Raw genomic sequence first — 22,884 nt, forward strand, 5'->3', positions numbered from 1 at the left:
CGTGAGCTGTTCACACAGCAATCCGTAGACAGGCCGCATTTAAGGAGGTAATGTGAACAGCCAAACAAAAAATCGGATTTGAGCAATAAATCGGAATTGTGCATTAAGACCTGCGGTGTGAACGTAGCCTATGAGATGTGCAGGAGCGCAGCAGTCCACAAATACCTGCTAAAAAGCAGCCAACATTAGCAGAATCATTTAATCATTGTGTCCCGTATGACAAGAAAGGGGCTCGGTGGACTGCTGTTACGGATGCAGTCACGTTGCATATTGTTAAAGATATGGTGCCCGTGTGTATATACAGTAAAAGCCAGAGGTTCATCCACATGCTGAAAACTTTTAACCCCAGGTTTGTGCTACAAAGCCACAATGGGGCATGTCTCAAGCCAGAGGAAGGAGACAGGCTCGTCTTCCTGGCCAAAAATGTGTTAAACAGACAGCAAGCACACACCTCATGTCCTGTACATCTACCAACATGTCATGTTTACTATGCATTGCATGCAGATGTTTAATATAGTTCACATATTTTCAGGAATATGAAATACTGTTTGTAAACAAAAGGCACCTGTCGCAAAATAGAGTATTAAATGAAAGTTATGTTCACACTGTAGCAACACCAATGAGGAAACTTATCTGTTTTCATAATAGCAAGCAATCTGAAACAAAAGAATTGTTGCTCCACGTAAAGATGGCCTCGGCTATAAGAAGATTGCCGACACCCTGAAACTGAGCTGCAGCACTGTGGCTAAGACCACACAGCGATTTAACAGGACAGGTTCCTCTCAGAACAGGCCTCGCCATGGTCAACCAAAGAAGTTGAGTGCACATGCTCAGATTTATATCCAGAGGTTGTCTTTGGAAAATGAACGTATGAGTGCTGCCAGCATTGCTGCAGGGGTTGCAGGGTGGGGTGGTCAGCCTGTCAGTGCTCAGACTATACAGTATCCATAAGGAAGCCTCTTCTAAAGATGACGCACAAGAAAGCCCACAAACAGTTTGCTGAAGACAAGCAGTCTCACTGGAACCATGTCCTCTAGTCTGCAGAGACCAAGATAAACTTATTTGGTTCAGATGGTGTCAAGCGTGTGTGGCAACAACGAGGTGAGGAGTACGAAGACAAGTGTGTCATGCCTACAGTCAAGCATGGTGGAGGGAGTGTCATGAGTGCTGCCGGCACTGGGGAGCTATAGTTCACTGAGGGAACCATGAATGCCAACATGTGCAACAGGGGTTTATGTATGTGCTGGAACATAAGTCTTGTACTTAGGAATATGAGTGAACACTTCATACCATGGGAAGGAAGTGATTCATGATGCCAAGAGGGACAGTAGTTAATTTGTTATAAAAAAAAAAAAAAACAAGAAAACATGTGCCCACCATGAACTACAGGAGCCCATGGGGAGCGGCAGCAGAGAAAATTGAGTTGTATTTTTTTCTTCCTTTTTGTTTTTTTAAACGTCCTAAACTACAAACTCGAATTAATCAATTTTAACGCTTTATTGCACAGCCCTAGGGTGTGCTCACTTTTGTTGCCAGTGGGTCAGACATTAATGGCTGTGTGTAGAGTTATTTTGAGGGGATGGCAATTTTACACTGTTATACAAGCTGTACACTGACTACTTTACATTGTATCAAAGTGTCATTTCTTCAGTGTTGTCCCATGGAAATATATAATAAAATATTTACAAAAATTTGAGGGGTGTACTCACTTTTGTGAGATACTGTATGTAGTGTGGGATCATGGGAGCTGTTGTCTTCTTCCTTTCCACAACCACCACTGCAGATGCAAATCCCTCTGCCATGACTCGGGCAGAAATGTTTACTGATGAGATCATTTTAATTCAAGTCAAATTCCCAATATAAGAACACAGTTCAACAAAACATAACGGGAGACATTTTAATGCAAAGATGTTCCATACTCTATATTTAAAATCAGTGCACAATGGTATTTCAAACAGAGCTCCCAAACAGGTAGATTTAAAGGGTTTAGTTACATCACATTGTTGTCCAGTATATACATTTAAAGTCACTGGATGTACCATAGATTTGAGAGAGTCTAGCAGGAAAGCAGCTCAGGTCAGGAATGTCATACAGGAAGTGGTCTAGAATTAGACTTCCTGTTCGTTCCATAGCTCCTCTGGGTGGAGGTCCTGCTGGGTGTTACTTTGCTTAAGGTGATGACAACAACAAGGGGAGAGGCGTGCTTGGTTCTGCTACGTACAGCTGTGTTGAACTGGTAACACTGCCTGTTAAAGTGAGTCTCTGTAGGTTTGTCAGTGTCAACAGCTTTGACAGATCTAGGGGGATAATTTAAGTTCAGTGCACAAGGTTAATGCAAATGTCAGCTTGAACATTTTCCCACAACTGCTACACAGGTCTGGTAGGTACGGAAGAGGATTAGGGCCACACATGAATTTTTTTTGTAGTTCTGACTTTAAAGTCAGAATTCTGAGAAAAAAGTCAGAATTCTGAGATTAAAGTCAGAATTCTGACTTTTTTCTCAGAATTCTGAGATTAAAGTCAGAATTCTGACTTTAAAGTCAGAATTCTGAGATTAAAGTCAGAATTCTGAGAAAAAAGTCAGAATTCTGACTTTAATCTCAGAATTCTGAGAAAAAAGTCAGAATTCTGACTTTAAAGTCAGAATTCTGAGATTAAAGTCAGAATTCTGACTTTTTTCTCAGAATTCTGAGATTAAAGTCAGAATTCTGACTTTAAAGTCAGAATTCTGAGATTAAAGTCAGAATTCTGAGAAAAAAGTCAGAATTCTGACTTTAATCTCAGAATTCTGAGAAAAAAGTCAGAATTCTGACTTTAAAGTCAGAATTCTGAGAAAAAAGTCAGAATTCTGAGATTAAAGTCAGAATTCTGACTTTAAAGTCAGAATTCTGAGAATAAAGTCAGAAGTCTGCACATGTAAAAAAATTTTGAGTTCTGACTTTAATCTCAGAATTCTGAGAAAAAAGTCAGAATTCTGACTTTAATCTCAGAATTCTGAGAAAAAAGTCAGAATTCTGACTTTAAAGTCAGAATTCTGAGAAAAAAGTCAGAATTCTGACTTTAATCTCAGAATTCTGAGAAAAAAGTCAGAATTCTGACTTTAATCTCAGAATTCTCTCAGAATTCTGACTTTAATCTCAGAATTCTCTCAGAATTCTGACTTTAAAGTCAGAACTACAAAAAAAATTCACATGTGGCCCTAATCCTCTTCCGTAGGTAGGACATGGCAATATATTGATATTATATTTTTTTTTTGATACAAGACTGAATATGGTCTAAGATTTTCATTATATTGTTATATGAAATGAGTTTTGTTTTTTTTCTGGTTTAAAAAATATTTTTATCAAAAATATTTGATATTTACATTGTAGAATCTGGATCACTGAACGTTGCAACATTCACAACAGTAAACATGTTCGCCTTTGTGGCTAACATAAGCTAGCATACTACTGTAGACAGAAACTGCAAAACACTTTCCAGCAGAAACACAATGTATGTGGGAGTGTAGTGCTGTTTATTAATATAGGTCCATATTTTGACATTTAATGCAAAGTATTTGAATTCCACACATTGTGTTTTAAATATGCATAGCAACTGCCCTGTGCAGGTTGAAACCTGGCTATTGCTACTGATTTATTTCCAGCGTGTTTTGTGGTGACAAAGCCTTATATTTTTGAGCCAATGAGTGCATCAAATTCAACGCTGCACTTGCTTGAGCCCTCAGCAACCAAACCTCCCACGTATGAACTAGATCGGACGAACGGTTCTCGAGATATGCAAATAACATACAGACAGCCATTCCTTGCTCTAGAGTTAAGATGTGAGGAGTAGTTTGTTAAATATTATGCCCTAGATCAAGTGTTGAATGCACAGATGGACAGACAGTCTGAAGGTAGAAAAATGTAATTCATCTGGACGCTAGAGTTCATCTTCAGCTCTGATTTCTTCCTGCAGGACAGCTGTGAATGCAAATGAGATCGCGCTAGAGCTACAGCAGAGGGGGTGACTGAGCAGCCAGACACACAGACAGGAGACCTGACTGCACTGAACTTCACTGTTGGTGTGACAAGACTAAAGAACAGCAGGTCAGCTGCCCTGTCCTTAGTGAAGCGGTCCCACCCCTGACAGGAATACATTCTGCACAACATCCTGGTGTGTCACCCCCCTGCTCTGCTCCTTACATGGCCCTGGAGGAAGTTGTTCCTGTGTGCCAATGATACAAGAGATAGTGAGGAGGGTGAATAACTAAGAGGCAAGCAGCTTGACAGAGTGAGGGTTACATAAATAGAGAGTTTTTTTCCTCCTGTGAAAATGCTTAACCATGCTTAACTCGTTGGAGGTTTGCTCGATATTTTATTATAACAACAGGTCCCATGACTGTAATGTGAAATGTGTCACTTTCCCGCTGCTCTACTGAACATTTTAGCATCTTCCTGCTCAATAAGCACTTGTTGCTGTCACTGACAGGCTGAGGTTGTGGTTGTGTTGTGAAGCGTCGGACTATATTACAGAAACAGTATGAAGATAGACCTGTTTGGTAAATAATTCGAACTGTTCCAACCAGCAAACACAAGTCTTGCTCATGCTCTGAAATTGCGCAAGATCTGAGTTGTTGCAGGGCGACAATGATGGAACCTTGAGTCGGATAGTCGTGCTTTTTCCCACCAAAATCATTGTCTATTCCTAACATTCAACAACCAATATCAAGAGCAGATCCTGTTTGTTATTCAAAGAAAGCTGACGGATCACCCACGCACAAATTTTGAAATTGCATGAGGAAATCTGAAGTGCAGCACTGAATGACGATGGTCTCACATTCCCTCCAGATAGTGTGTTTGTGCTGGCTCCAGCCACAGGGCCACTTGGCACGCTCCTTGCTGTGTTTTGAAGAGGTCCGGGAAGCTTGGAGGCGTAAACAGGGCAGCAAGGTCAGAGGACTTAATAAACAAACTTCCCTCAGTGGTAGTAGCTGGCGCTGGTCAAACAGCTGCAGAGGATCAGAGAGGGTCAGTGACACACTCTGTTTTTGTTTCAGTGGAAAAATTCAACACATTTTGTTCAGAGTCAACAACAGAGCCACAGCGTTTACCTACCTGCTGGTGAAATAAGGTTAATGAACCACTAATGAAGTTATGAGATCAATGAGATCAATGACTGATATCTGGCTTCAATCACCTGTAAAGTGCCTTCCAGTGAAAGAATAATAGTCATGGACTCCATTAGTTCTTGGCTCCTCTTTGTCCCCTTTTTTTTACGGTGGGTTGTAGGCTAATGACTTTATGCATTATACATTGTTTCTTCCTGTAACTGTGTGTATAATTGGTTTCCCTTTACGACTGAAGGAGCCTCTCAGACCCCCCAGAGGTTTTGTTGAACACCAGTCTAACTGCCTCCCACACCCCTCACCCCTCCTGCCACCATCTGGATTGTTCTCCTGGTCCCCTCCCTCTTTCTCCTAATGCTTTTAATGTCATGAGGGACAAAGAAAACAACAACACATGATCACTTAAAAATGACTTAACATATGAAATAATTTTACCTTCTTTCACTATCACGACTTTTACGTCTCGGGTTCATTGTTCAGACACAGCAGCATGAGAGGATGCAGTGTGAAGAGACAACAGTGTTGATGTTATGTCGAACACGTCTATTGGTTGTGTTGCTGAGATGCCTACTGATGTTTGCATGCTAACCAGCTAGCCCAAGGAATAGTCAGATAGCCCCTGCAGTTTCAGCTGGGAGATTTCTGCAAGCTGCAAGTCTGCTACGTTTCACGAGCTCTCTTAGAATGCGTGTAATAAATGAACAAAATAAATCCCAAAATGTCAAGAAAATATTTTTGCATCTACTATTGTTTTTTTTTTTTTTTTAAGTTTCTTTCTTTTACCAAACTATGACAAGCTTAATTACCTCGTCATAACTCATCATAAAACTCAACTCATTCAGATGCATAAATACTCTTGGTTTGTTGAAATAAGTTCTTAATTCACCACGTAAGATGTAAAAATGTTTTCTCAACTGCTGATGCTGACTCTCTCTCTCTCTCTCTCTGCTGCTTCAGGCCTCTCTTGTGCTGCCAGCCGGGTCTTCTAGTCTCTGGGGTAGTAGTCCTGATCAGAGCCGCGGTAAATCACCTCTGTACTGTATACCCTGCTGTTATACTGACCTATGTCGATCTGGGAGGATGTCATTAGTCCCAGTCTGGTGTCCGGCTGTGTTTCCTGGGAGGCTGCTGATCCCAGTTGTCCTTGGTGACTCCCCTGTTATTCAAGGTCTCTGTCCAAGCAAACTCCAGAGCCACTTGCTCCACAGCTAACTGAGCCATGAGCTAATTAGCTAACAGTAGCTATCCACAGCCAAGGACAGCTCTACAGGCTCCTATGTAGGTAAGTATGAAATGTCATTGCTGATTTTCAAAACAGCAGTTTGACAAAATAACCCCAGCTCCAGGTTCACTTACTAGTTTTTCAAGAGCTGTTAATTGCATCACGTTGGCTTCATGAGATGGATCACAGTTGTCATGGAGATGGATCTGTTGATGGGTAAGTGTTTTTCGTCTGATGCAGACACTGTATCTGATAGCTCTGGAATCAGAAAGCTAAGGTAGACATTCTTTTCTAATAGTATTTATTCCATCCTCTCTACAGGCCCCTGAATGCAGCATAATACCCTCCTGATCCCCTGATCCTTTCTCCCCTCACCCTCCCTCCTCCCCTACAGCATTATTCTCTTCCCTCTCCTCCCCCCAGCTCCCTCCCTTTCCTGCCGGCCTCTCAGCAGAGGATGTGTCTGGGAGAGAGAGTGTGTGTGAGGGAAAAGAGGAAAGCCGTCAGTAGAATGGATATGTGCCCTCTCTCCTCCACCCTTTCTTCTCCTACTTCTTCTTCTTCTTCCTCTCCTCCAACTCATCTCTGTTTTTCTTCACCCTCCTCTAACAGCACTGCACCCTGGGCACCCTCAGTGCCGGCCCTAGGGGAAAAGGAGACTCGTCGGTTGGACGGGTGGCTGAAAACTGAACTTCAATGTCAGCAGGGGATCAGAAGAAAGGTGGCGACAAACCAGAAGGTAATGGGACACATACTGAACACACATGCACAGACATTCACCGTTTGACTGTTGACAACAGTGCTAAAAGGCCAACACCCAGTTATTCTCTATAGCGTGAGACCAACTAGAGCTGTGCATGGCAGTACAGTGCTGCTTCTCTATGGGATAAATGAATGGACTCTCATAAATGGATCATTCTGGTACTGGATTTAAAGTGATGTGTTGATCTGTGGGTCAGCTCTGGCCCTTGATACTGAACATCTTCCAGTCACAAGGTCCTTTGAGTAGTTGTTCTGGAGCTTTCAACCTCGTCATATGATCTTCATCAACAGATGGTGTTTGCCCACTTGTCATGGAGCTGTAGATGTTCAAATGTCCATGTTTCATGTCTCCTTTAAGGACACGCTAATTTGAAGAAAAAAAAAAGATAATAATGTTCACACTAATATTCCATGATACCTGGGCGAACTCCCTCACCTGATGGAGTTTGACGATCATACACTATGACTGAAAGTTTTAACAAAAGTTTCGGACTGAACCTTATGATGAGTTTTCTCGACTGCTGGTTAAAGGTCATGGATGAATTTTCAGTGTCAGAAATTTTAAATACTGTATACCCTGACAATAATGAAGAAAATTCGACATGTTGCGGTATTTATTGTTTTTGGTAAGCAAATATCACAATTTAAAGGGACAGTCTAGCATTTTGGTACTGCACTGTCATAAAGTTGGGGAGTTTTGGAAAGACTGGTCCAGGAGAGGCTGACATATCCAGACACAAATCTTCAAATCACACAGAATAGACAAATTTAGGTAAAACATCAGCTACTATGTGTATGATGATAACACCCACCGAATCGTAGGCTATGACAAAAGTCAAGAATAAAATGGCATCAGTCATCCATCTGCACGGCTGTAGAGCGTGTAGGGCTTACCTTCTTTTGCTGACTTACCTGTAGGTTATCATCACCCTGGTTCACCTCATCAAGACAAACATAGTTTAAAAAATGGTTTCATGTTTTTGAGGGCTGCAGTATTCTAAAGTCAGCCTACATATTTCTGCTTTGTGACTCTGGAGTGTTTTCATTCAGTAATGTAATGTATTGGTCCAGGTGTGTGTGATAGGACGTCCGTCTGCAATGTGGCCTGATTGACCCACATGGGTCTACAATCCTACTTAAGATAGTCTCACCATTGTCTTGTAAGATAACCTGATGAAGGTCTGGGGAACAATGTTATTAAACTTAACTGCCCAGTGTGCACAAGTTTTTTTTCCATATGTTGTCTTCTCCTGCTCATCCACAGGTTTGCAAACGCTGCACTCTGTTGGATTAAATTAAGTTTCGGACACAAAAATGTGATGACTGCCAACGTTGAACCTCCCTCCCAGTGCGACGTAGGACCACCATTTTGGAGCCACAGCTAAAAATATTGCCATGTTTCTTTCACATTTCATAAAACTTTTATTTGGGAAAGCCTCAAAAACATGGAACTACTCTTCTCGTAATGCAATGCAGTAGCATCTGTTGTGTGACAACTAAATGAATATGTAAAAACAATGTAACACACCCTGTGTGTAAAACTGAAAAGACGTTTATACATAAGCCTCTCAGGCGTAGCTCTGTTGTCATGTTTCTACCAGACTAGCTATGATTCTCCATCATGTTACATCAGGACCAGAGAGTCTGCTTGTTTTCCATACAAACCCACAGTTACAGCAGCACCATAGTGCCTTTAATCAGTAGGTAGTTGCTGTTCTGTGCTCTGTGCAGTTGTCTCTTTGGCCATGCTGCTACAGCAGCAGCTTACGTGACACTTTCCTGAATGTGAGCTCTATGGTTTATTGTTTTGCAGAGTTGCTGATCATGACGTTTCAGTGCTCAGATTTAGCCTTAGTTGGAGACAGCAGAGTGTCCCATGACCTCTTCTGAGCACAGACAGCCCTGTTTGTTTAATTGAGGTGTCCAAAACTCTACCCACACACACACACACAGAAAGAGAGAGAGAGAGAGAGAGAGAGAGAGAGTCCAGTTTCCATCACTTTTGGGGACATTACAAAGACCTATATCAGTTTCTTGGATATTTATCCTAACTGTGATAACCAAAACCATAACCACTTCTTGCCTAACCCCTAAGCTAACCGTAAACCACGTCTTCTCCCTAAAATGTAATGGTTTGCATTATGAGGACTTGTGTTGACAAAACCTGAACATTTGGTGATACATGCCTTATCTATGACACAGTCAAATAACTTTCAACCCCAGAGTCACAGAATGACTGCTCAGTGCTGGTGACCGAGCACAGCACATTACTCTCTGCTGAGTCACCAACCAGTGCATTATTCAATTAAGACCAATTAAGCTGTATAATTCAAATGGAAGCATTGTCATGTGACCTATGCTGGTTGCACGACAGCCTGTCTTACTGACTAACACTTGGGGAATGATATCCTGCTCACCTGACTGCTCGACCAACAACAGTATCAATTCTCTTCTATAAAAAATACCTCTCCATTGTGGTGCAGAGAAATGTTTGACTCAGACTGTGAGGCATATCCCATTCCCTAGACGTCAATACTGCTGCTGCTAAGCACGCTCAAAACTGTCCCTTTTTATGCTGATGTGGTTGGTGGTTCAACAGTGAAACGGTGAAGCATTGGAGAGCTGGGATGACACTTGGGAACAATGCTGGGAGCTGTAACAAAATCAGGGTGCTCTTCTCTTGAGAAAAAATCTATATTCTAGGATTTCTGTCGCAGGGAAGGAAAGTCAATTTTCTGTTACTCTGGTTGCACATTTTGAGATTTTTTAACACTGAGACTTTTAAAAGTATCGCATCCACTTGGTATCCAGCCTGTCCAGTTTCAATCAAACATGATACAGGTTTTCTGTCAGAAAATGGATTAGCTGAGGTGGTAAGCCACCACTATTCACAAGTGTCTTTCATGATCAATTTAATCAATGACTCACTAATCTATAGACATTTATAGTACTCTATAAATGTATGCTTTATGCTTTATTTGATAAAACTGTACATGCATTTTTAATGTAAGCGATGTGGGCTTTGTTTCAGGTGAAGTTACCCACCTCTACAGCACTGCAGGAAACCAAGCAGGGCTTGTGTATTACAGTGTGTAAGAGTCACTAGTTGATTCTGCAAGACCAATGACAACCCAGACCACAATGACAGATATATTGTATAGGTTTTTTGTTTCTATTTCATTCACTAAAATTTGACTCTGGTCTCTGTATGTGATGCTGCTGCAGTACTTTTCCACAATGTGTCTTGTGTGTGTGTGTTCACAGCAAACTGAGAAGGGCTAGATTGGTGATAGATTATCGTAATGTGTCTCCAGTGGTACTGAATATGACTGAACAGAGAATCAAAATGTTGTCACAATTACAATTTGGCTAAGTGCAAGATCCAAATCGCAGGAGCTGCAATTTTTTGTTATAATTTGAATCCTCCCTTGTGTTTTGTCTATTTTCCTGTCAGACATGGTGCGAGTGGCACAGGTATGGCCAGAGGTTGAGCGAGCCGAGTGTTTGGCCCGCGGTGCTGCCCTAAAGTGGGCGTCAGGCGTTTTCTGTCGACCAGAGCACCTGGAGCGCCTGAGCCAGTACAGAAAGAGAGAGAGTCAGAGGACCACTTCCATACACACCAGACTCAAGGTGACATCACAGACACACGTCAAAATACACACACACACACACACATGCACACACAAATACTTTCAGACAAATATCATGCAATATAACCTTGGCCTACTGAATGGCCTCCTGAAGGGCTGCAGTTATGCACTTAAGAGGAAGTTGTTACTAAAAGTTGTCAATGGGAATCGATATTAACCACTGCACTGCTGCATGGTGCTGCTGCTGTCTTCACTTCCAGTCCATGGTCCAGTCGTACCTGGAGGGGGTGGGCTGGGGTCTGGAGCAGCTCCAAGAGGCCAGGGCCGAACTGAAGGAGGTGTCACAGTCTTTGAAGAAAGCAGGGCTGGAGTCCAATGGAAACACAGATGGGGTGAAATCTCTGGAGAGGCTGAGAGAAGTATCAGTCAACCACTGTCAGCTCCTCGCAGCCGTCAGCAACCTGCCGCGACTTTACTCTGGTGATATGCTGCATCATAAATCATTAATTCATAATGAATTCACTTTGCTTTTTAATTTACACAAGTTTGTTTTGCATTTGGAATTAGAAAACAGTATTAATCCTTTTTAGAGAATATTTTTCATTTTTGTTTATGATGATGTCAGTGACGTTCTGCCATGATCAGGCACAACGGCTGGAGTTCACCTTCCATTTTACCATATAAACAAATGCCTTAATAAGAGTATAGCATAGCTCCTGCTTTGATCCATCCTCAAGTTAAAGGAGTTGAGTATATAAAACTTAAAGTCTGCCCAGTAATTTAAATGTAGTCATTATCTACTCACCCCCATGCCGATGAAAAGTCGGTGAAGTATCATATTCCACAAAACATTTCTGGAACTGCAAAACATTAAAAGTTACAGTATTCTAAACAATTGAAGTGGATGGGGACTTGTTTTAAAACAAAGATAAAGCATAAAATGGCTCCATACAGTTTGTCCAACTTATTCCAAGTCCCCAGAAGCCCTGAGATGCCACATTCATTTGAAAGGTGAAATCTTTACTGCCATTTTATGCTTAATTTTTCTGTCAAAACAAGTCCCCATCTATTCTACTATTCAATCGTTTAGGAGAGTGCTGCAACACTGTTTTGCTGTGAAGCTCCAGAAAAGTTTTGTGGACTACAAAACCTCATGTGACTTTCCATCAGCATGGAGGGGTGGTAGATAATAACTACATTTGGATTGAAGGTAGATATACTGGCAATTATAATGTTCTGGTTTTGTTGACATTGTGTCAGAAAAGTATTGATTCATGTCTGGTTACTGATTTTGTTTGATCAGAAATCTTGCTTCTCTTAAAGTGGGCTGATGGCTCATTTTGGTTAGTACGGTTTAAATGTCAAAACACATTAAACAGAATAATACAGGCAATAACATAAAAACAAGTCAGTAGTGGTAAAAAGATATGAAGATAAAAGCATAAAATGTATATAAAAAAAATATATATCAAATGAACTATAAACTATAAATAAAGAGTCTTGTCTAGTATGTGTTGTAAGTGTGATCCAAACCTTTGGATAGAATATTTTTGTTGGAAACTAAAATGTGCAACTTCAACAGCCCCAAGTAGCAGCAAGAGGCTATTCCATAAATTGTTGACAGTTTTATGATTTAGGCACCCCCACCCCTCCTTCCTTGACCTTTGTAGTGCGTAGCATGGTGTTGGAGACTGAGCGTCTGGTGGAGTCCCGGCGTCTCCTGGAAGCCCACGCCCGGCTGATGGATCTGGAGCAGTGGCAGGATGACATCCTCTGGCAGCTCCACGGGGCTGCTGGGACAGCAGGAAGTGCACTCAGCACAGAGGACCAGGAGCTGGTGGCCAAATATTTCTCTGGTGTCGGGAAGTTGGTGGACGCCCTTGGTAAGAGACAGTCTCACAATTTTGTCAACATCCGATGATCAAAGCAAAAATATCCTCTATGGTAACTGTATATCTGTTGTCTGTTCTATTCAATTTGATTCAAAGTACTTTCTTTGTCCCCTAGGGTCACTTTATCTATCTATTGTAGGAACAGTTCAACCAAAAAGTGTAAATTCAGTCATTATCTTCCTCCCTCCATGCAGATGGAAACTGAGGTGAATTTCGTAGTCCACAAAGTATTTCTGAAGCTTCACAGCAAAACAGAGTTGCAGCGTTCTCCTAAACAACTGAAGGTGATGGGGACTTGTTTTAACGTAAAAACAAAACTGCATGGCTACATAAAGCTTATCTGGAATAATCTTAGTCTCTAGAAGCCCTGTGATGCAAAAGTGGTTTGAAAAGTCATTATTTACACCCTTGACGTGGTCATGTTAACGCTAACTACGAAGACAAGAATTTGGGATCCCAGGGCTTCCTAGACTTAACATGGACAAACTGTGGAGCCGTTAAATGTCTTATATCTGTTGTTTTCTTATGTTTTAAAACAAGTCTCTGTCCAAGTCAGTTCTTACAGGAGAATGCTGCAACTTATAAAGCAAATCTGTTGAGTGGATAATGACTGAATTTTCATACGTGGACGATCTTTTTCCTTTAACGTCCTATATTTTGTTTAGATGTGGATATAGATCTAAATATAAAAATCTCTATGTCTCCATCATTTTTGTGTATCTAAAATGTAAGATGTTTTGTGTTGAATTACTTAACTGATCCTAGTATTAATCATACAGTGGTCCTTGCTTTAACAGGTCAACTTCTCAGCTTAGAGGGAAATTTGTTCCCGGATGTTTCCATGATGTTTGTTTTATGAAGATTCTAAATACTGTAGCTTAACTGGAAACTTCCAGTTTCTTGGAGATTATTCACCTCTCATCCACGAGGCTTCTTCAGTTCTAACTAACTGAAAAGGAGTCGAAGGCTTTTAAACTCTGTGTGGGAGTGTCCTTACAGAGTCATTAAGGACACATGTGAGCACTGAGTTTTAGAGCCATTAGGGCCACTTGTGGGATGTGTACCCAACTTGCCTTCATGTGGGTTGCTAGGGCTAGATGATCCCAGGTGTGAATGGTAGTTAAGATGTCTGGAGAGGGAACTCAGTTCTCCATAGGAAGTGGGTGATAGGTAATGTTGTAGGCCACCTCCCGTGTTCAAAGACGGTTGTTCCAGTTTTACATAGATGGATTCCTTTACTCCTCTTTTAAACCATCTGTGTTCTCTGGCCAAGATGTTTACATTGTTGTCCTCAAAGGAATGATTTTTCTCCTTCAGATGTAAGTGGACAGCAGAGTCTTCACCTGAGGAGTTGGCCCTCCTGTGTTGTGCCATTCATGTTTATGGAGAGGTTGTTTTGTCTCCCCAATGTACAAATCTGTGCAGTCCTGGCATCATTGAACAGCATAAACTGGGTGTTTTGTCCTTAAATTGGACAAGTTTCTGCTTCGGCGTGTTAGTAGGTTTAAAGTGAACCGCTATACGATGTTTATTGAAGATCCTCCTGAGTTCTCAGATATTCTTTTGACATAGGGAATGGCGATGTTGTTACATTCTCTCGTCTCCTCCTCTCTGTCTGCTCTGGATCTTTTAGAGGTTTTGACAAAGGTCCAGTTTGGGTAACCACAGGTTTTAAGTGCTCCCTGTCGTTCTTCTGTTCATGTGCAATATCTAAATATCTGAAATATCTCTTCATTTGCTAAATGCTCCTATGTTCAGTGCTAAATTCCTGCCACAGTAGTTGATTACTTTGTCGGGTTTTGGTTACTTCAGGTAAGGAGCTGTGGGCGGTGGTGAGCAGTGCTCTGGCCCTGGCCCGACAAAACCCCACACCATTTGTATCAGCAGTAAGGATAGTGGAGCGAGAGGAAGCCCTGGACCAGGCGTTACTAGAGGAGAGAGGTGGACCCAGAGGCAGCAGCAGGCCTCTGCCTCCAGGACGACCTCGCTGCTGGAGGGCATGCTTCTTCCAGGTCAGCGCCACCACACATCCCATTTTAGTCTCTCATTTTTAAATGTCTAGTGGTGTGTTTCATTGTGTACTCTCCCACGTGTCCTCTCTTCCAGGTACTAGAAGAGGCAGTTTCTGCACGATTTCGCAGTGTTTCCTACCTGCACACCCGTGGGCCGGGTCTGGCAGGCCACCTCTCTGCTCTCCAGCACGCCATCATGGCTGACCTGGCCACGGTACGCCATCTGCTGGAACACTGTGTCCCATCACACTACCAGATAACAAGGGCCTACCTGAGGGCCAGCAACCACTGTTTACATGCTCACCTGGCACAGGTCAGTGATGGAGGGGAAATAAACTGCTGCTGCAGCACGTTAAGCTGTCATATAACTGTTCACTGTAAATCCCTCTAACTTGTTCCTGTCATCATGTTCTGCTATGTTTGATAATAGTTTACATATACAGTAATATACTAATTGCCATTAGACTTAAATAAAGTTTTTTTGGCTTGGTTAATTGTATTTTTAACTCGCAGTTATCTTCTCTATGGCAATCACCAACTGAAGTTTGAATATTATCATAATTTTAATGTGCACAGTTCCATGCATAAGATTGACATGTCATGAACACCTTTATGAATGTTTTTTACTGTTTTACTGTCATTAACTCTCATTAAGTGTCATTTAGTCAGTTATGTGTTGGTCAAATAGTACAGGGGGTTAACTGACTAAATGACAAAAACTCAAGACAACACTGAAAGGTGTCGTGACATGTCACTGCATGATTGTTCTTGTCATTCCGATGCACACCCCTTCAAATAAAGTGTTGCCCTTAAATCATGACCTCACTATACACATGTAAGTGATGCTTGTGCCTAGGTTAGCAGCTGGGACCTGGAGAGTGGGGAAATCTTTGCTGTGCTCAACTGGGTGCTACACATCTACAACAGGTGAGGTCCATGACATGCACTGACTCAGTCCTTTACTCTTTGTCCTTCAGTCTCTGTGTAACTTTTTGTACTTTGAATTGGTTAAGCTAATGTCAGCTGAATTTACAATAAGGAATATAAAGAATATGTGTTTGGATTTGCGGTAAACCTCTCTTAAGATGGAGTGGAGGACAATGAACTCATCTAAGCAAATTAACGACACCTAATTTGTGACATCCATTTCACAGAACTGATCCAGTAGTTCAACGTGAACCTGAGCTTCAGTTTGACTCAGCAGGATAAGGCATTCATTGTGCATTTCATTTCAAATACAGCCGATTACCGTTGATGCACACTTTCTCATATTATTCTGTGTCCCTTTCCTTTAATTACCATCTGATGAAGCACAAATGCTGATAAGACAAAATCGTCCAAATAATAGCAACTATAACAGCTACCAAACTATCTATCTATATAGACTTATCTATACTAAATTTCAGTTGTTCTAAGTGACATTTAGCAATAGTTTTTGGGTAATACTCCAGTCGTTATTAATCTAAGTCAGTGGTCCCCAACCTAGGTGCCAGGATACCCTTTGTGCCGCAAGATAGGCCCACAATACATCCTTGACATTTCTCTCTTAAGGCCTCTAAACCAAATAAATATCATCTTTTGGTTGTACTGCAGGTGAAACACATATGTAAGTGCTGCAAGAAACCACGGTTTGGCTATAACGAGTCAAAAAAAACAAAACCCATCACCTTGTGCTGTCCTAGAACGAGCTTCATCAATTGAGCGATATAAGATTTTTTACAAAACTCTCACAATAACAAAAATGTTGGATGGTAGACTAGAAAAGCTCAGAGTGTGACAGTGTTTATTTGGCAGCCCAGACATGATGGGTCATCCAGAGTTGGTGACTGAGATGGAGAAAGAAGAACTAGGACCTCTCATCTCCACCGAGGGGCTGGAGCAGCTACAGAACAAATATGTGCAGAGTGTTAGGGTAAGTCTACCACAGAAGGTTTTTGTTTGTTTGTTACTACAGTTTTGGCCCACAGGTATGGAAACTGAATTTAAAAGGTGTTCATCCTACATACTCAAACATTTTTTTTTTAATGAAAATAATGTATCTTTTGGTACAAGTTCTGTAAATGTAAATGTTAAATGTTCTCCAACATGTGGAGGACATTTATGGGACCCTTGTTGTCATACTGAGGGCAGTAACCACGTCTTACCGTTATAGAAGAGTGTATCAGAGTGGATGCACAAAGCTCTCCAGGTGGAACTGCAAGACTGGCAGAGAGACCAGGAGCCAGATACAGACCATGAAGGTTTCTACCAAACCAGCCTGCCCACTATCATCACACAGGTAAACATGCCAAATAGATACACAATAAGTAAAGCCACACACTCACACAGTGTATGACCTGTAGGAACACCCAGAACAAAGCTAATCCCCCATGCTTTACATGTATTCTGTGTGGATTTGTTTGTTTTGTGTGTTAGATGCTTGAGGAGAATGCCCGGGTGGCTCTGATGATTGGACAATCCCTACGAGATCAGACTATACAGATGGGGCTGTACGAGATGGAGAACCTCCTTAACAGGTGTTGGTTCATGCAAGTTCAGCTTCTTGGCTGCCTGTCAGCCATTTTATTGTTCAGTATATGTCAGTCAGGCTTGGGCGAGTCTTCACTTTCACCTCCATTCCTTTACATCACAGGTTTCGAGAAGCTCTGGTGGAATCTGGGAAGGAGCATCGCAAGGATCTGAGCAACAACAAAAACAAGTTCTACCTCCACTATCTTCTGGCCTCCATCAGCAACTGCATCATCCTCAAGTGAGATCATGGCACAGTGAATGGCCCCTGACAAAGCTGTCAGGGCTTTATTGAGCAAATGAAATATCTGAACTAATTTGGGACACTCACAATAGGTTGATATGATGTTGGCAAAAATGATACTGTTTACAAATGACCCTGCTCATACTTTGAATAATATAGAACTTCAAAAAGACAGGATCAGTTTCTTGTCCGTGTATTTTTCTGCTGTAGGGAAACAGTTGAAGACATTCTTTCATCAACAGAGGCCAATCACAGGGACACATGATACTTGTTTTTTTTGCAATTTACCATCCCACACTCATCCCCACTGTACTAAAGCTTTTAGTGTACATGTCATATTGCTAATGGACAGTTACCGTAGAAATTAAGATGTCAGCAATTAGATATACATTAGGTAATAGTTGAACACTCTTAAAGGAGCCATTCTACTGTATGAGTACTTTTGCTTATGATTCCTGTATATAAATGTCACATATTGATTGAGAAATTTAGTTATGAAGCAGGTCAGGTGATAAATGAATACAGTAAAATTATCAAACTTCTTCAGTCCACAAAGTAATGCCCCTATTCAGAAACTGCCCCTTTAAGCGAGCTGTCAGGACTTCTTTAAGTTGGTAATGTCACAGCTATACAGTCACCACCCTCAGATATGCCTTCAGCACAGCTGTGTGCGCGGGGCCAGCTCAGGCCTCTGTGAGTGTTCAAACAGAGCTGACTGGGTTTTTGGAAGGAAGACTAAAAGAGACAGTAGCTTAAATGGGGTGCTCAGGCAGAGGGTGAAAAGAGGGGCTGCAGCATTGTATAGTATAAGTAAAATAATAGATTTTTGGAACACTAATGCATGTAAGAAATGTTCTTACATGCAAGTAAAATCAAAAGCATGAACCTGAAAATGAGCATGTTATGGGACTGTTACAAAAAGTGTTGAATATGGGCCTTATTTTGATTTTACTGTATTGCCACTTTTACTTCATCTTCACATGCAGAAGTCAAAGACTGGGAGCAACTTCCCTTCACCCCCAGTAATGATGACTCTATACAGTCAGTTGGTTCTCAGTGAAATATGAAGATGTGTATACAAGTTATTGGCTGAAAGTTAAGTACCACCAACAGCTCTTATGACCTGCCTGATCAGGGTGGTGCTGTCTAGTGGACCTACCATGACAACAAATGACAAGCATTAAGTAATAAGAAGCCAATTAAAGACACAAGCACAAGCCTAAATAATATTTACTGTGTCTCTTATGTTTATGTTTGCAGAAAGTCCACAGAGAGCCTGCAGCAGCAGCAGTCGTCTCGGTCGGCGGGGCAGTTCTCTCGGACTCCTTCCAACCCTCTGGCAGCTCTGGACCGGGCGGTGAGACGGGCATGTCGCCTGGTGATGGATCAGCTCCTGCTAGACCTTCAGCCTCTCCTCCCGGGCCTGATGACCAGGCACTGGCTGGTCCAGGGAGACCCCACCCCCAAACTCTGCACCATCCTGGAGCATCACCTGGAGCTGTACGGCCGAGTTCGACCACCCTGCCGACAGGTTACAGCTTCCAACTGTTTCAGTCCCCACTGTGCACATGGAAGTTTAGTTATTCTGTCAGATATACTGCATAACATTAAGACTTGTATTGAATCTTATTTCTTATTTTCATGCTTTTGAGTTAACGTCAAATCTACAGTCAGCATGTCATCCATCAAAGTCCTTCATATCCATAATTTCTGAGGAAAATGACACTGATCATTGCACGGACGTGTTGTGCCCTGAAAACACATAAAAATGAAACATTTGTAAGGAAATAGTAAAACCTTGATAGATTTCAAACTACGAAATCTGTGATTAGATCCCACTATCATAATCCATGGGGCTGCAATTGAGCTAAGTCAAATGTTTTTATATTTGAATTAAGGTTTAGTTCAAAATTCATTTCACTTAATAAAACCAGGTGTGACAAGAGACACCTAATGCAATATGAATCACAGCTGATTTACTGTAGATGAAAATGAGCGCTTGTGTATGGCTAGCCATCTTCTGCAGCTGTTGTGATGGTGTCTAATTTAAGATCCACTCTGGAATAATGGGAATTCTTTGCACAATGACCAATCAGCCCAGTTATTAGACACGTGTTCATTTCTCATTGATCATGATTTTATCTTAATGCATCTTTGCCTGATGGATCTTACGTTTACATGGAATCACAGTCAAATGTTAGCTTTTTCAGTCTGCTAACAAGACACTTACAGTATTCTAATTATGTATACTTTCACACTTTACATTTCTGAGGGAAAAAAACATACTTTTTAAAATTATCACATCATTCAAAGTATCACATTTGCCTTAGAAACAGAAATGGTCCACCTGAAAGGTTTTACATTCTCAATAAAAACATTGTTACAATATCAGTCTTATGTAATCATATCATTTGCCATGTCATTATTGTTATTTATTAATATGTGACTTTTTTGATCAGGTTAAGAGTATCCTTTTTACATTTTCTACCACTTCTTGTTCTTTCATTGCTCTCAAACTCATACGTGAGGTCAAAATGCCAGCTCGGTCTTGCTCTTGTGTCTACAGCGTCTACAGGAGGAAGCCCAGTGGCTGATGGTGGTGGAGTACGTCCGTGCTCTGATGCAGAAACGGATGGTGTGTCGCAATGCAGAGGAGAGGAGGCAGCTCGCCCAGCAGATGGTTCAGGACGACCAGCAGTTTAGAGAGATCTTCCACGGCCTGGTGAGGACGACCTCGTTCAACTTGGTTCAAAACAAGTTTATTGATATCAGTTAGTATCTAGTATCAGATTTTGATGAAGTAATCAATCCTACAGCGTCCTGAATTTTATGGTAAAATGATGGTAACACATAAGTGCACACTATTAGTTGTTGATTGGTTATGCTAATACAGTATCAGAAGTCATAGCAGTGGTAGTACTACCGTCCTGTATTCTAGTTACTATATTTAGGTGTCCCATGATGGTTTGAAAGCTGTTTGAATGAATAAGAAACTGTGCCAGACACATAATACTCAGACATTTTATTACATTTTTTGGCATGAAAATGTTAGAAATTAAAACCTTCCCACTTCAGTGGCTTCAGTCAAATGTACTGATGTACATTATGTGCATTTAAAGTTCCATCTGAATCAAGCTCATGTCTCTGCAGGAGGGTGAAGGGTCAGTACCTGAAGTGAATCCTTTGGCATTACTACCAGTCCTGGCAGACTTCATCAAACTGAAAGACCCTGGCATGCTCACTCTGGAAGTTTCTGGCCTTGCAGCCAAATACCCCGACATCAGGTAATCTGAGCCCCCTGCTAATAGTAGAGTAGTTGTCAAATTACCATCAGGCTAAAGATCCTTTATCCTGTTACTGCACCCTGTTCTGCTCTCAAATACATACCGTAAATACTCAATTCTAAAAGGTTTTGTAGCCAGAGTACTCTATTAAGTAGTGTCACCTTTGTGATCAAAGTGACAACTAGCAATGTGTTGTCACGGAAGAGCGACAGGATCATAGAGACACACGGCTGCCTGCTGCTCATACAATATGCCAATAATAATTCTATGATCATTCAGAAGCATCTGTGCTGCTGAAAATACACACATACTTAAAATATTTCACGGGACACATGGTGACTGATTAGGTTCTCATACCTGCTATTAAAAAAATAGCAAATTACCCTCTGCATACGTAAAGCATTTTGTAATGTCAAGTTAGATAAAGCATAATTATTAATACCAATTTTGTTGTTTATAAAAGTATTATTTCGAAGATTTTTATTCCACTTTTAAAAAGTTTCAGACATGTGCATTTTGTTGATAAAATGATCATACCAGATTGTTCTGCACATGTTTTTCTGTGTCCTCAGTGAAGAGCATGTGTCTGTACTACTTGACATCCGGGGTGATGTGTCCAGGGACATCAGAGGGGCTGTACTGGACTTGCTGGAGCAGAGCGCCCCCCCTCTGCCGGCAGGATACCGGCCAATCTTCACTGACATCCTGGTGCCCCCTTCCACCATGGCCTTCTGTCTGCCCACTGCCAAATGTGCATGACGGTGACTGACCTGAATTCTACGCTCAGATTTTCACATTAAACTCAGGGTGGATCAGCTCTGCCACTCATTATTTATCCAGGGAGCAACAATTTTGTTTTTGTTTCTTCACACTCACAGTGTTACACACATCATTTATACTGAAAGATGCCCAGTGCAACTATCAAAGTCTTCTAGTAGGTTGATGGTTCAGGGCTTTGCTCAAGGGGCGAATGACGCCTTCTTTTTTACTTTATCTCTAATTTACCAGGGATTTGTGCTGCTGACTTGCTGGTCTGGGTCTAACTTCGATTGAATCTCATTTGACTGGTGAAGTTCTGAATCTATGAGCCGCTGTGGCTGAACCAATTCCATGGCTTCATTAATGCCTTAAAAATATACATAAAACAATCATATATCATCCTGTCATATGTGTCAGTGATGTTTACTTGGATCCTAAAGCTGCTTACTGCAGCTTCTAACAAGTGTTGAATTTTCGATACCTGTCAGAAATCAGTTAACATGATGCTAGTGACCTGCACACAGAGCTCTCTCTGCCTGCTATCTTACATGATGCTGTTAAATTGATGATGCAGTTTAAAAGGGTGAAATCGCTGTTGTAGATTGTATAACAGATTTCATTGACAACACTGTCTACTGATCAAATGTTTTGAACACCATTGGTAAAATTCCTCTCAGCTTCATTTTATTCAGATGGCAGGCGGAAATCTGAAAACCTCATGGGAACATATTACTACTTAAAGGTTTTGTGTTTTTTTGTGAGTTGGGTGAACTGACAATTTTACACATCAAAGTGTGTTTACAGGTATTTGGGTGTTCTACTGCATATCTGAATAAAGTAGTAGAAAGCCTTTGGTGACTCTAGAGGAAGCTGCATGGAATTTGATGGAATGCACTGTGGGTAATGTAGGTGATACGGTAGTCAGGTGACATCAATATCACTTATCATCTGTTGAAATAAAAATCAGGAATTAATGTCAGTTTTCTGCATCCTGACCAATAATTGAAAAACTGTCATTATTCAGCTTTTCTGGTCCAGCCACATGTCTTATTTCTGAACATTTTCAATCTCAAAGCCTCTGACAGTTCCAGTTGAAGAAACAGACTATTGGATTTATTTGGCAAAATAATATATACATATTATGCGATGTTCATTGCCTAGGAGTGGATTAGGTCATATCTTCTGTTTTTTTTTCTATGAGAAGACAAACAAAGGTCACAACATGACACTTTTCATTGACTTTTATTCATGTTTCTGTAATTTTGTCCAATTTTATCTTGTATTTTGTTGATATTGGGTGTTTTTAATATGATTTTTTGTATGTATTTATTGTATTTATGTATTAATTTTCTGATATTTCTTTTTGAATAGTGTTTCCTGTGGTTATTTTAAAGGAGATTCCACTGTTGTGGCTCAATCTCAACGTCTATAGCACATGTAAACTCTCTCACATAAGTGCTGAATAAATACTCTATGAAATAAACGTTCATCTCATTTTTATTATTAG

The 22,884-nt window shown here is 41.1% G+C and overlaps 1 protein-coding gene across 1 annotated transcript; it reads left to right on the plus strand.

Moving 5' to 3' along the window:
- Positions 1-6,765: 6,765 nt before the first annotated feature.
- On the plus strand, positions 6,766-22,860 carry exoc3l1 (exocyst complex component 3-like 1). Its single transcript, XM_030426893.1, has 15 exons — positions 6,766-7,065; positions 10,543-10,718; positions 10,939-11,158; positions 12,349-12,561; positions 14,383-14,582; positions 14,677-14,895; positions 15,439-15,509; positions 16,377-16,494; positions 16,735-16,860; positions 16,998-17,098; positions 17,215-17,331; positions 18,595-18,865; positions 19,901-20,056; positions 20,485-20,618; positions 21,191-22,860. Exons 1-15 carry the CDS (start codon positions 7,023-7,025, stop codon positions 21,375-21,377), a joined length of 2,352 nt encoding a protein of 783 aa, XP_030282753.1. The 5' UTR covers positions 6,766-7,022; the 3' UTR covers positions 21,378-22,860.
- The last annotated feature ends 24 nt before the right edge of the window (positions 22,861-22,884 follow it).

This window comes from Sparus aurata, chromosome 8 (genome assembly GCF_900880675.1).
Source record: "Sparus aurata chromosome 8, fSpaAur1.1, whole genome shotgun sequence".
Lineage (NCBI taxonomy): Eukaryota > Metazoa > Chordata > Actinopteri > Spariformes > Sparidae > Sparus > Sparus aurata.

Excerpts from the sequence above, each read along its gene's own strand:
- exoc3l1 (XM_030426893.1), top strand. The coding sequence starts at position 7,023 with ATGTCAGCAGGGGATCAGAAGAAAGGTGGCGACAAACCAGAAG. Across the intron at positions 15,510-16,376 it reads GTGCTACACATCTACAACAG|CCCAGACATGATGGGTCATC; the intron begins GTGAGGTCCATG and ends TTTATTTGGCAG. Across the intron at positions 16,495-16,734 it reads AATATGTGCAGAGTGTTAGG|AAGAGTGTATCAGAGTGGAT; the intron begins GTAAGTCTACCA and ends TTACCGTTATAG.